General features: G+C 37.8%; 1 protein-coding gene across 5 annotated transcripts in view; it reads right to left on the reverse strand.

Annotated features, from left to right (window-relative positions):
* Positions 1-14200, reverse strand: part of LOC117226122 (uncharacterized) — a 797792-nt gene that overhangs the window by 341588 nt on the left and 442004 nt on the right. For all 5 annotated transcript variants that reach the window (XM_076522565.1, XM_076522567.1, XM_076522568.1 and 2 more), the window contains one exon: positions 7281-7418. In XM_076522565.1, coding sequence (XP_076378680.1) covers positions 7281-7418 — 138 coding nt within the window. The remainder of the gene's footprint in view (positions 1-7280; positions 7419-14200) is intronic.

The raw sequence follows: 14200 nt of genomic DNA on the forward strand, positions 1-14200 counted from the left end.
AACTATATATTTCTTTAATATGATATTTTAATTTTTTATTAGCAGGCATTGCAAGCATACTGATGTTATGATAATTCAGGTAAACTATCGTAAAAACCATGAATATTTGTTACCCATACGTAACAATTATTTGTATATTTACAAGCAGCTAAGGCCGCAATAATTAAAAAACGTAACCACGTTATTTATTTGTTACATTAATAGTACATAAACTGAAACATAGAATTGTTTTTAAAGGGAAGCCTGTACGTGTCACATTTTATTCGTAGAAAGAACTGAAAGTACCGATCCATTAAATCTGCAAGCACTGTAAATGCCGAACTATCGCAAATTGCTTAAGAATATTAAAGTATAGAAAATACAAGAAAGACTAAACTATATATTTCTTTAATATGATATTTTAATTTTTTATTAGCAGGCATTGCAAGCATACTGATGTTATGATAATTCAGGTAAACTATCGTAAAAGCCACGAATATTTGAGCCGTTTATTTTGAAAGTGGCATAAGTCACTTTGTTTTTAAGTAGATATATTTAAGGGTTTGCGTTTTAACACGTTTAAAAATATGGATGCTGACTTTCGAGAAGATTTGCTTGTATTTGTTATCTCAGGATACTGATATTTTTCTCAGTATAAATAATTTCGTATAAACATTAACAAATCAAAATCACCACTTTTCATTACGGTAAAGTAACTCATGCCACTTTCAAAATAAACGGCTGATTCATTACCCATACGTTTCCACATAGTTTGGAGATCCCGTTTTTATCGATACTTATTTTCGACATAGAACATTTGAAGAAACAACATTTTTCAATGTTGACGAACACTCTTTTCCTACGAACACTCCTCAATTACGTACACACCGATCGAGGATATAAACGTCTACTAAAATAAACTGTGTGCACTTCTCGCGCATGCATTTAACGGTATTTAACGTTTCGATAGAAGTCCGCGACCCGAGGCGAGCGTGAAAAATCGGACGACTTGATGGATGGATAAGGCGGCGGTGGCAGGTCGAAAATCGTTCGACTAGGTAGCTGACAAAGATCGATAAGGGCAGCAGAGTAACAGAGCAAAGACGTCGCCGCCGTCCATATAATTTTCATCGAGCGAATCGTTCTGACTGAACTCACCCCGACGCGAGGCTCAGCCCAACGGAGGTTCGGCCGTCACGTAGCAGGTAATATGCAAATGACATATCGTCACGGTGAAATTTATTCATAGACGCGCAATGCGCGACCGCCCGCAGCTGCGGCTCCGAAGTTCCCTTCGCCCATTGCGAGTTACCCAAAACTGTTGTAATGAACTTACCGACCGCGCAAAAGTTACACCTTACCGCGATCGCGCTGTTTGAATTTTACCGCTCCCCTTCCCCCCTTCCCTCGAAAGCCGCGCTACCATCTAGCAGGACCGAGCCGCGGATCAAAGGCCGTAAAGCCGGTTTCGTTGACTGGAAATCATCGTTGATGGATATTCCGTGTTCGACCGTACAAACTAAATCGCCCGCTCTTTGGGCTTTGACCCCAGAAATTTTCGACTCTGAATCAATATTTGTTTCGAACATCCAGCCAGCACCGGCTGTTTCGTAATGCATGGATGTAACTTCGGGGGCGTATCTGCTGCGAGGGAAATGAAATAAGGTCGGCTGTTCGTGTAATCGTTTCAGATCGATCGGCGAAAGTTTGGACAATAAGGATTATAGTTAGACTCCAGATTTTACGCACTCGTGACAAAAGTCAGTGGATCGTAGCTATGCGAGACAATGGAAACGTTAGAAGAGGTCGTAAATATTTAAAAAAAACAATTTAGAGAGCGGTTACAGTGAGACATTTTCAGTTCTTCTAACATTTGACACCGGATTTACGGAGCGCAAAAAATAACTGTTTAATTATTAGTTTATAAAAGTAACAATAAGACATTTATTCTGATTTTTAGCAAGTGTTATTGTAACATTTGCCGTAAGTAACATACAAATTGGATAAATAACTCATAAATGTATCTTTATGATACAAATAATTGTAAATTAAAAAATTAGTGACCCGGCATTTTCACGGGTTCCGTAAATCTAGTGTTAAAAAAACATTCAAGTTAAGCAGTTTAAAAAAAGGTTATGCAGTAAATTCGTCCAAATTGACCGTCAGCTTGGAAACGAAAATGGAGAATTTAGGAAGATGAGATACGATTATTCGAGTCTCAAGAGACGCTTTTGTAGTTGTTGACAATCGGCGACTATAAAAACCAGCCGCGAACTTCGAATAATCGTAACTACTCTTCCCAAATTGTCCATTATTGTTTACAAGCTGAGGGACAATTGGGGAGAATTTACTGTACCGACGCCTCCGGTAGAAGCAGATACAGTAATTTCTCCTGGAAATGCCAAATTTCGGGCTGTTCTGAATTTTCCTGTGCTACTCCTACGCCTATGTAATTTATTGCTACGTCGATGTTAACACTAGATTTACAAAGATACATTTATCAGTTATTCATTCAATTTATATGTTACTTACGGCAAGTGTTACAATAACACCTGTTAAAAATCAGAATAAATGTCACTTGGTCAAGCGTGTAATGCGACGCAAATTCCCGGAAGACAACAAAAAATCGTCTGTTTGGGTGTGGGTCAGGTAAGATAAGCTGCGGAGCTACAAGGTAGATGACCAATCTCTGTCGAATCGTGGCATGTGGCCTACGAATTGCCTTCGAATCGTGTCACGTGGCCTTCGAATTGCCTTCGAATCGTGTCACGTGGCCTCCGGATTGCCTTCGAATCGTGTCACGTGGCCTCCGAATTGCCTTCGAATCGTGCCACGTGGCCTCCGAATTGCCTTCGATGTCGCGGCAAAAAATTAGAAATAAGAAAGTTACGTCATCATTTCTATCATCAGTTTCTATAAAAACGAGCCGCGCGGGGCCCGAAAACTCGCAACCTAGTACTCTCAGATGTGCCAATTTCAAATCCGACCTCTGAACATTTCTGGAAGAAATTACTGCATCTATTTTACCGACTGTAGGTACACAGCAGCACAGCAACAATACTGTCACAACAAAACGACGCACGGTGAAAACGGTAAACAACGGATCCTGAGTAAAGCTAGCCGACGATTACGCAAAGTTAGAGAACATTATTACGAACAAGGTTTACTGGCAGGTGCAAACGATTATTATGTCCATTCGGGAAACATTTCCTTGTAACGAGCCTTCGCCACCGATTCAATCTCACCATTAGTAGATCATTAGCCCAATTTGCTCGCGTGGTTTTTCTTCCCTTTAGCGGTTCCCGGTTGGGGGTGAAGCAAGGCCGGAGACACGCAACGGCAATTAGGATGTCCGTGCGCCGAGAAAAAACATATATCGGATACGGGGCACGACACCGTCTATGCGGACGACACAATTTTGGCAACGTGCTGTGGCACGCGGCTGTTGGCTCGCCACTTGAAACCCGATATTTTTTTCGGCCAGACCACCCGTTTGTTCACGGCTACCATGAATCACGCGTCAAAGCATGAGAACCGGGCCGATGCGATGGTCTCGACAAACAGCGGGATTGGGCAATTTAGGTAGCGGATGAATTACTGTATGCAAAATCGTACGTATATACGATGACACTCGTATTCAATCTTTCACGCTTGAAATTTGCTTTTCTTGAAATCGTGGTGAAACTGCGACACGTTCAACGTGATCATTTAATTGGGTTGGCAACTAAGTAATTGCCGATTTCAGTTATAGATGTCTCTCACTCCCATTTTTATGATATCCGTAAATGTTATATTATAAAAGTATTATTATTATTATTATGTTATTTTTTATTGTCCGTGAATGTTAGCAACTGGACAAATTGAATGCAGCGGTCAAGGAAAAGCGACCAGAATTGGTCGATCGTAAAGGTGTCATTTTCCAGCAGGACAATGTTAGGCCGCACACGTCTTTGTTCACTCGGCAAAAATTGATGGACATTGGTTGGGAATTGATGTTGCACCCACCATATAGCCCTGATCCCGCGCCATCGGATTACCACTTATTTCGATCCCTGGACAACTCCCTTCGTGGTAAAACTTTTAACGATGATGACGCTGTAAAATCTCACTTAACTCAGTTTTTGGCCGAAAAGGATCGGACTTTCTACGAGCGTGGAATTTTCAAGTTGTCGGAGAGATGGCAAAAGGTCATCGAACAAAATGGAAAATACATTACAGATTAAACTTCGTTCCAAGTAAGAAAAATTTTTTATTTCATTGAACAAATATCGGCGATTACTTAGTTGTCAACCCAATATTTTGCAGAAAAATTAATGACAGTCGAACAACCGTTCATGTTTTCTTTTCTTTGGACCGTGGAGTAATTATGCATCTACGATTGCACTGCGGATTTTATGCATTTATGATAAGAACGAGTAGATCAAATACCGAAACGGTGAAGAAATTTAAAGAATTCGAAGATACCATTTTATTATATTCAACTCGCGTAAATAATTAAGAAAGGAGATAAATGTTTGTCAAGCTCCTTTTGTCTACCAGGCAATGCAGATAACTTTTATTCTGCACGAATAATTTCTACGTACGACAAAAGCGAGCAGTTGAAATACAAAACAATGGACGCCAAGGATTTTAACGACGTCGATACATTATCTTCGAGTTATTTGGAATGTTGTAAGAATGAAACTGAATTTTCATTCGACCAAATCTATTCGAATAAAATGTTATTCAAATAAGAATTCATCCGAATAAGAATTCATCCGAATAAGATTTCATTCGAATACGAATTTATTCGTATAGAAAATAAATCATTCGTATAAAAATGATAGAATATAAACTGTTTCCATTTCTTTTATATTTCTTTTTCGCATTATTCGAACAAATAGACCAAATAATTCATGACGAATAATGAATTGTTCGAATAAAATATTCGACTAAAAAGGAATTCATTCGGATAACTATTGTAGACAAATATTTAAAACAATCCGAATAAAAAACTGAGAACTGTCGCAAAGTATTCGTTGGTTTCCGACCGATCTCCGTGTGCTATTTCGAAGCGAATGAACGTTGAGCGTTGAACAAATGAGCGTTCGACGAACGCGCAGGAGTCAAGCTGTTCGAATTCCGATTGAAGCATCAAGTTGTAGGGACTCCATTCCGGGGGAGGCGACTTGATTACCGTACAAACGCATCTCCAGGAAACAATACGGACATTTTATAGCCGGTGTACAAGCGGCACGGTCTCCCCTTATACTTGTCGGCAACAATGGGTATTATATGTATACCGAAGCGCACGTACGGAAACGGCTTTGGTCGACATGTTCGAACTAGTTGTAACTCTGTGTTCAACTGCGCCTGTTGACGAGCTGCGCAACAATTACGCTAATGCATTGTCCCCCCTCCCTCCCCCCGGGCTTCCTTTGCGTCACGGCACGAAACGATCGACGTCCTCCGTGCTTTCGCTCAATCGAATTAAAATCGGGTTAGGAGTTAATTAAAACGCCGCGAGTCCCGTAGTCGCACGCCCATCGAGAGGCGAGCGCTGATATCTGATTTGTTCGGGGCCGATTTCCACCGATCGAAAGCGACGGGATAAACGGTCCCTTTGCCGTTTGAACAACGCGATTGTCTCTCGTTGTTTACTAGAGTCACAGAAAAGATTGCTCGTTGTTCCGGCAGGACGACGTTTCCATCGACAAACGTTGCGCGAAGTGTTTCGACAAGTGTTTTCACAAACACACACACACATGTGTTTGACACATTTTCCAAATGGCAAAAATGTAATTGTAATTCATTTAGCTCGTTCGAACGCTTCGCCATCACTATTCCACCGTTCTTAGTTAAAACGTTCTATCTACTAATTTGCCACCTTCCAGGATATTTTTGAGTATTTGGGACGTCACGTGTCGTTCGCCTTTTAAGCAAAGCTAGAATATTCTATGTACTTCGTAGAATTCTAAATGCAATTCCATTTATTTCACTTATTTAAGAGTAATCTTATTAATTTTTCATGGGTTCTCCATTTTTTGGATGATCAGAAATGTTAGGACAATTCGATTAAGGAGGCAAGCATCCTTAATTCTTGTCTTACTGTCATTACTGGCCACTCTTACTACTACCATTATTGTTCTTACAATTATTATTATATACTATTATTCGCTAGTGTTTTATATCGTAGAACAAAGGATTCGTCCCGTTAAAGAGTAAACAATATTAATTTATTAAAACGACTGGGATGTGTTGCCTGATAAAAGTGGCAAGACAGAATTAAAACAAAAATCTCTACGGCGAATTTTGTTAAAACATGTGCCCGAATTAATTTTATTTAGTCGCTTTCTATGGAAGCATGCTTACAGTTTGAATAATTATAATATAAATGATCTAGACGGTAGGATTAATGTTACAACAGTGTTTCGTCAACGAGAATTTACATTTTAATTTAACAGTTAATAAATCACGGGAAAAGCAAGGTTATTGGTTGAATTTCTAAACGGAAATGCTGTAATTCTGGCGTTCAATTAATAAATATACATAAATCAAATTTTCCGTTCATCTATTTTTATGAAAATATGATATTTGTTGATAGGATAATGTTCGGTGTTGACTAAATGGATTATAGTTACTAGAATGTAAACTAGAATGGATTATAGTTACTTGGAAAAATTGCAAGAATTATAGAATGGGAGGTACGTCAATTTGGCAACGTCTGATTCGCGCGATCATATTCCACTTAAACTGGTCTGCACGATCGGTCCGCGTTTCACGCCGTTTCATTCTACTCGCTGCTAGAAGATTATTATTTTATATTTCCACGTCCAAAGGAAGAAATATTTCAAGGGCTTACTTCGGCCTCGATTTCTCAAGATTTCATATTATCCCACCAACGGTTACTGCGCGGCACAATATAAGATCTTTTCTTCGACGCGACACTATAGCGCGTCGGAGGGATTTTGAATGTCTAAAGCACTATTGTTCGCAATAAAATAATAAATCCTTTCCATCGCAATCAAAATTGCAGGTTCGCCTGTGGTTAATAAAAATCTGTTTGCAGAATTCGTTACTGGAAAACTTTTACGTTAAAATTTCAACGAAGCTTCGTGAGAGAACTTAGAATAAAAGTTCGTCCATTTTCGTTTTACCCATGAAACCGACCAGTTGCGTTCCATTTACAGTTTCAATTTTTAAAGAAATACAATTTCCGATGTAAATACAGGAGAACGCAACGGTTTTTGCAGTTTCTAGAAGCAGAAAATGGATAAATTTTTATTTTGAAATTGTTCGATGAACTTTAAGCTAGCGCTCACCCGTATCGTTGTCTCCTGGAACACCAAGACTATCGCTATTGTCATTGATGAAGGCCTCTGCCGTCGACGTAAAGGTCTGAGGTGATAGTGTGAGGTCCGGCCCGCTCTCACTATCGAACAACTCCAAGTTCCCGCTGCCTGGAATCATAGAAAATAGAACGTACAATTAAATTGCTGGAATAAAGTTCACACAACTGAATTCGACTGGTCTTTCAGTAATGTTCTTTATCGTTAATTCACTGAAAACCTTGCTTGCAGTAGGCACAACTATTAAATATTTAATAAACTCTGAAGATCATAATCATCAAATTCTATTGACTAATAACTAGGATCTTTATTCAGTTATTAATAACTAATAATTAATAACTTAAGTTATATTTATATCTATTAAATTATTAATCTCTAGTTATTAATTCTATTGACTAATAACTAGGATCTTTATTCAGTTATTAATAACTGATAATTAATAACTTAAGTTATTAATATCTATTAAATTATTCATCTGTAGTTATTAATTCTATTGACTAATAACTAGGATCTTTATTCAGTTATTAATAACTGATAATTAATAAATAAACTCTAAATAAATAAACTCTGAAGATCATAATCATCAGATTCTATTGAATAATAACTAGGATCTTTATTCAGTTATTAATAACTAATAATTAATAACTTAAGTCATTTATATCTATTAAATTATTAATCTCTAGTTATTAATTGTATTGACTAATAACTAGAATCTTTATTCAGTTATTAATAACTGATAATTAATAAATAAACTCTGAAGATCATAATCATCAAATTCTATTGACTAATAACTAGGATCTTTATTCAGTTATTAATAACTGATAATTAATAACTTAAGTTATTAATAACTGATAATTAATAACTTAAGTTATTAATATCTATTAAGTTATGAGTCTCTAGTTATTAATAACTAGGATTTTAGAAATATTGGAAAGTACTAATGTAAATATCAATGAAACGAGGTATGCGTGTGTTATTTGTGAATTAATGCTAATTAGTGAGTGTCGCGTGAAAGAGCATTTAGGGAAAACGTGGCTTGAAATGAAGAACGTTGAAAACAGCTTAAAATCGATAATTACCACAATTATCGATTGTGGTAATTGCAACGTGTGTCAAGTGTTGAAACATATCACTTTCATTACATAAATATTTACAGCTTATTGTTATCCGAATTGAATCATTATAAATCCAAGAAAATGTCGCTAGACGGCATTGGCGTCGAAACGATAGACAATTTTCCGAATTTTCAACGGTGCCTCGTATCACTGAATGAAATTCTTAATATCGTGCTGTACGATCGACGTAATATTCTTACACTGCGGCCAGTTCATAGTCGATATACTCCGAAGTGTTATAAATCAGCGAGATATAACGCTGCCTCGATTTTCCAAGAATTCGAACGGGAATCAATGCCAAGAAACGCGCCACTAATGAATCAACGTGAGTGAAAAATCGCTTCGGGCATGTGTACGCAAGCGATCGTTCTTATTCCCTGAACAAGCACCCCACGCTATCGTTTTTATGAGCAAGTTACACACGCTGCAGGGAAATCTTACTCGTCCCGTCGTCGCGTCGTCCCGCTCAATGCCAGCACGCAGACGACCTCGTGGTTGGCAAACGGTGCAAACAGATGGACAACATTCTTCGCGTGTTGCCTCCACACTGGCGAACAAATAATTCACCACTCCATTTATTCGACAACTGCTGCTTGTTGCACATGTTCCAATTCGGGCCTAACTTCGTGAACGTGTACTGTTCCAACAAATAGGAAGTTCGTTGTATTAATCCATTAACGGGCTCTTGATTTTTCGGTATGAAATCACGGGCTAGTTTTATTTGTTATGCAGATGTGAATTATATAGATTAGAAAAGGTATACATAGAAAAAATCTTTTGAATTCAAAATTTTCTTAATTCATTTGTTTAAATTCAAAATTTTCTTAATTCAAAATTCTTCAAATTTAGTTCATTTTTGTTCAATTTTAGAACGCGAATTCCACGTTGCCGACGATTCGATAGCTAAATCTAAAATTAAGTTTAAGATTAAATTTATCCCCTTCTACGATAGCAACTTCGATCACTGCAGACTTACATTGAAGATTGAAAAAGTCAAAGCGATGCAAACCTTTGCTACTATTTAATAGATTAGATTTTTCAATTTTCGCTAGCATTTACCAATTAACGTATTTCCGAATAAATGAGAAAGTGGAATCTTCTAAAAGGCCATCAATTCCAAAAAGAGGCTATGGGAATCTAGCTTGACATCACGATCACGATACTATATACAGGGTGACCCAATAATATCTCGCAATCCGAAAGTGGCGGATTCCTCAGGCCATTTGAAGCAACTTTTTCCTTTACAAAAATTTTTTCCGAGGCACCGTTAACGAGTTATTAACGAAAAATAGTGACCAATGAGAGGCGAGATCAGCTGCCGTGAGGTGGCCGAGCCAACGGCGCCAGCGGTCGAGGCGGTCGAATCCCAGTTCAGCAGGCGCGAGGCGGCCGAGCCAACGGCGCCAGCGGTCGAGCGGTCGAGGCGGTCGAATCCCAGCTCAGCTGGCGCGAGGTGACCGAGCCAACGAGCGGAACTGGGCTTCGCGCACTGGTTGGCTGGGCCGCCTCGCGTCAGGCGTACTCGATTCTTATTGGTCACTGTTTTTCGTTAATAACTCGTTAACGGCGCCTCGGAGAGCATTTTTGTAAAGGCAGAAGCTGCTTCAAATGATCCGAGGAACCCGCCAACTTTCGGATTGCGAGACATTTTTGGGACACTCTGTATAGATCGTCATATTCGACCATGATTCGAAACCAGGTCAGTTCGCTTACGTTTTCAGATACACTCTTATTACGAACAAAATCTGACGAAAATGAAAACGAAATCCTCCCGTAAGCCATTGGTTTCTGGAAGCAACGGGGCTATGAAAATCTAGCTTGACCCCATAAATGCAGTGCACACGCGATCGCTGAACTATGATTCGAGAGCGAGTAAATTTAACGAGAATATTTAGTATTCTCTTATCGTTAATAAACTTTTAAATCGACAAAAGAAGAAGAAACTTTCCAGGCATCGTCATTTCTAGACAAGAAGAAGAAGGCAATGAGAATGAAACTCGGCTTCATAAATACAGCGTGCGGACAGTTACGATAATTCGAAGGCCGATCATCTTTCTTCCTTTTCCAGGAACTTTCTTATTCTAAATAAAATCTGAAATAAATGAAAAGCCGAAGTTTCCGCGAGCTGGTACAACTCACGGAAGAAGCGGGTTTGTGAAAATCCAGCTTGACCCCATAAATACAAGGCGCGGACGGTCGTTCGAGCATGACTCGAAAGTAGTTCAGGAAGTCCATCGATCACCTCCATCAGCAACAGCCTGAACCCTCGGCTAGTAGTTCGGCTGGGGGTGGAGGGGGTGGGGCTAAAGAGTTGGACGAGAGAACGCGACAGGCACGAGAGGAGTGTCGCTTTCGCATATTCCACGGCGCAGTGACAACAACGCTGAAGCACACTTAGAAGAACTAGCAGCCGGTGGAGGATCTCTCGAGACCTTAGGTGGCCTTCGCGATCCGGGGACAACTGCTGCCAAGTGGCACCAAACTTTGCCTGCGGATTTTAGGTTACAAAGACCCTACTCGCGTTAAGCGACCTTAATTCCGTTTCCGCTCGACAGACCCTCGTTACGAGCGTTCCGGTTCACTCGATTATGCCGCGCTGTTGACAAACCATCCTCTTCGGCCGCCGTTCCACAATAAAATCGTTTTTAAGTGCTCCGCTACAAAAACTCGCGGACACTGACCTCCGCCAACGGCGCCGACACTGTATCGTCCAGTCAGTGTTGGTCAAACGTTATTCAGAATAACGAATCAGATTGACTATTTGTTCGTCGTTCGCACGAACAAGAAATAAATTTAATTTATTCGTTATTTGTTAAGATTTTCGAATGAAAGGATAATGTCTATATTTTGAAGCATATAAGTGAATGCAGTACATAAACGTTAAATGGTCATTTCAAGCATTCTTCGAACGGAGAAATACGTTCGTTAAACGTTTCCTCGGATAGGCACGATCTTCGAAATATTTTCGTTTTTTCGTAAAATAGCGACTGACAAATAACGAATAATTCGCCAAATGAATATAATAAACAACTCGAATAATAATTAATTACTTATTCGTTACTATTATTCTAATACGATTTTATTCGAACGATGCCCGACACTGCATCCAGTAAACAAAATCATAATCAGTAATCGATTTTTATCGAAGTTTATCGTGGATCAGATTTCGCGATCGCTAGATTGCGGATCTTTATGCAGTTTCCCGTTTTCATGGTCTAATTTGTAACATCTAGATTTTATTTCTTTCGTTAACTAGCACTTGTTTGCCATTAATCAATTTCTAAGGGTATCAGATAACTTACAATTATTATTTTAATAAGTTTTAATCAAGTTTTATTTGAATAAATAACGTCTATGTTACTTACATTGGTACGTCATGTCCTAAATCATCGCGACGTGTCTGACACGAGGAATTAAAGAAACAAATTTGTTTCAAATGATTGAAGATTTCCTTTTGTCGTAAATGAAACACGAATGTCCTGAATGCATAAATTCTCCTCGAAAGAGGAGTACAATTTTGAAAATTGTTCCCGATGCTTTTAGCTTTGTTTTCGAATTTCATTAGATGAAACTGGTAAGCAGTAATCTTTTACGAGCAAAATTCTTTTGCTCGTCGTCCGATAAACTAAACTTTCTAACTTCTCAAAATAAAAATCAAGTCGTTATTCTCCTTTAACGAGCGTCTGAATATTGATGAAAGTCGTAGCACATAAATTACACGTTTCAATTAATACAGAAAACGCAATCGGTTCCTGCTGGCAAATTAATCGAAGACCCAAATAATTTAATACTTCCATTTCATTTGTAATGACTTAATAGCGTGAAACGATTCAAATAATTGACAAATTTCACGACTGCGTCGACTAGCATTTTTTTTCAACTTAATTTCTCGCTTCTTTCTTACTCATACTCTTCCTATTTTTTCTAATCTTATTCTTTTTCTCTATTTGTTGTTTTAACGATCTCGTACTGCATTATCGTCTATTATATTCTCGGTTCTCCACATTATTTTATTATTTTGATAACTCACTTTATCTTCTATTGTATCTTTTTATTGCATAATTTCATTTCTTTTTTTCTTCACTTCTTTTTAATATACTTTGTCATAGCATTGTATCATTATGCAAGATAAGGACTTTCTGCAACTGTTGCAAAAATTTGAAGTATCTTAGAGGTTGCACATTTTCCTTAATAATTTTAGTAGGTCGAAAATAGTATATCGATGCTATATCGATATTAAACATTAAAATGTTTTTCATCTTTTCACTGTCTCAAATTACACATACTCATTTCCCCCATAAATGCATAAAATCCCCAGTCTAATTATTACTATTACTATGGGTTCCGAACTTGCCAAGATCATTAACACTAAATTTACGGAACGCTAAAGGCAGCTGTCTTCTATTAGTTTATAAAAGTAACAATAACACGTTTATACCGAGCGTTATCGTAACATTTGCCGCAAGTAACGCGTATATCGAATAAATAATTCATAAATGTATCTGAATAATCGTAAATTAAAAAATTAGTGTCCCGTCACTGTCGCGCGGCCGCTAGCAATAAAACAAGTACCGTTCCTAATCCTCAAAATTCCCTAAAAAACACGCACCCCTAATAAAACAATTCTCCTCACGTCTGGACACCTCGATCCGCACGGGACTTTCCCAACTTTCTCCTTTCCTACGAAAGTCCATCTATTCCTTTCTTCTCTTCCAGTATAAAAGAGACAAACGCACAACTCCAAAAGCTCAGTCTGTCCTAAGTTGCTAGTCCTACGACATCACGCAAGTCGCGCCCGCGCTCATCGATAGCAATTCAATAAACTGCATTAACCCCTTAACGCGCAGAAACGTATTAACACGGGCGTGCAAAACCGGCCAAAATGTGCAGACCCGTATATATACGGTCGGCGTCGCAACTTATGTCGCTAAAATGTTCAGATTCGAATATATCCGGGCAGTAAAAATAACTGAATAAAAACCAAGGAAAACATTCAATTTATTGATATTCATCGTGTAATTCTGTATTGTAAGCTGTAAAGTTTGTTTATTTGGGATTATAAAATATGGCCTTTTAGGGTGACACTTATAAGCATCTCTGACCTGGTAATTGTTTCTATCTATCTATATCCATTATTGCGTATCTAATTAGCGTTGGCACTTTTGTGAGTTTTGTTATGACTAATTTATTTATTACTCTCCAGTTATCTCCGATCTCTTTCTATTTTTTGCTTATTCAGGAATAAAATATGCACTTTTAGGATGGCACTTATGAACATTTAGTGTATTATTCGTGAGCAAGTCGTGAAGTAAAGTAGACGTTATCAAAGTGAATTTCTTCAAAGACAATTGTTTTTTATTTTTTACAAATATTATTAGTGTCAACATATAAAAACGTTTTTGTTTTATGGTGTATTTTTATAGAGAGTAAATTGGATTTTTAGTGTATAAAAGGTATGTTTTCTAATGTTGAAATAAGGAATGTTGGGCTATGTGCTGCACCTGGTTTTGAAATTTACCATACAAAAGAAAATTTTGAATAGTTTTAGTTTATTATATATTTTTCAGCTAATAAATATTATTATTATATTATTACAAATTTAGGTAAAATTAAATATTTTTCAGTTCTTTTTTTCGTCTCCTCCTTCCCCTTCAAAATAGTAACTGGTAATTGAAAAACAGTACGATGGGTACAAAATTCGATCTGCAATGCGATTCAATATTCACTATAATTATTTATCCACTATTTTTATTGAATTTTTAGTAATTTTTGCATTTT

This window comes from Megalopta genalis, chromosome 6 (assembly GCF_051020955.1).
Source record: "Megalopta genalis isolate 19385.01 chromosome 6, iyMegGena1_principal, whole genome shotgun sequence".
In the NCBI taxonomy this organism is placed as follows: Eukaryota; Metazoa; Arthropoda; class Insecta; order Hymenoptera; family Halictidae; genus Megalopta; species Megalopta genalis.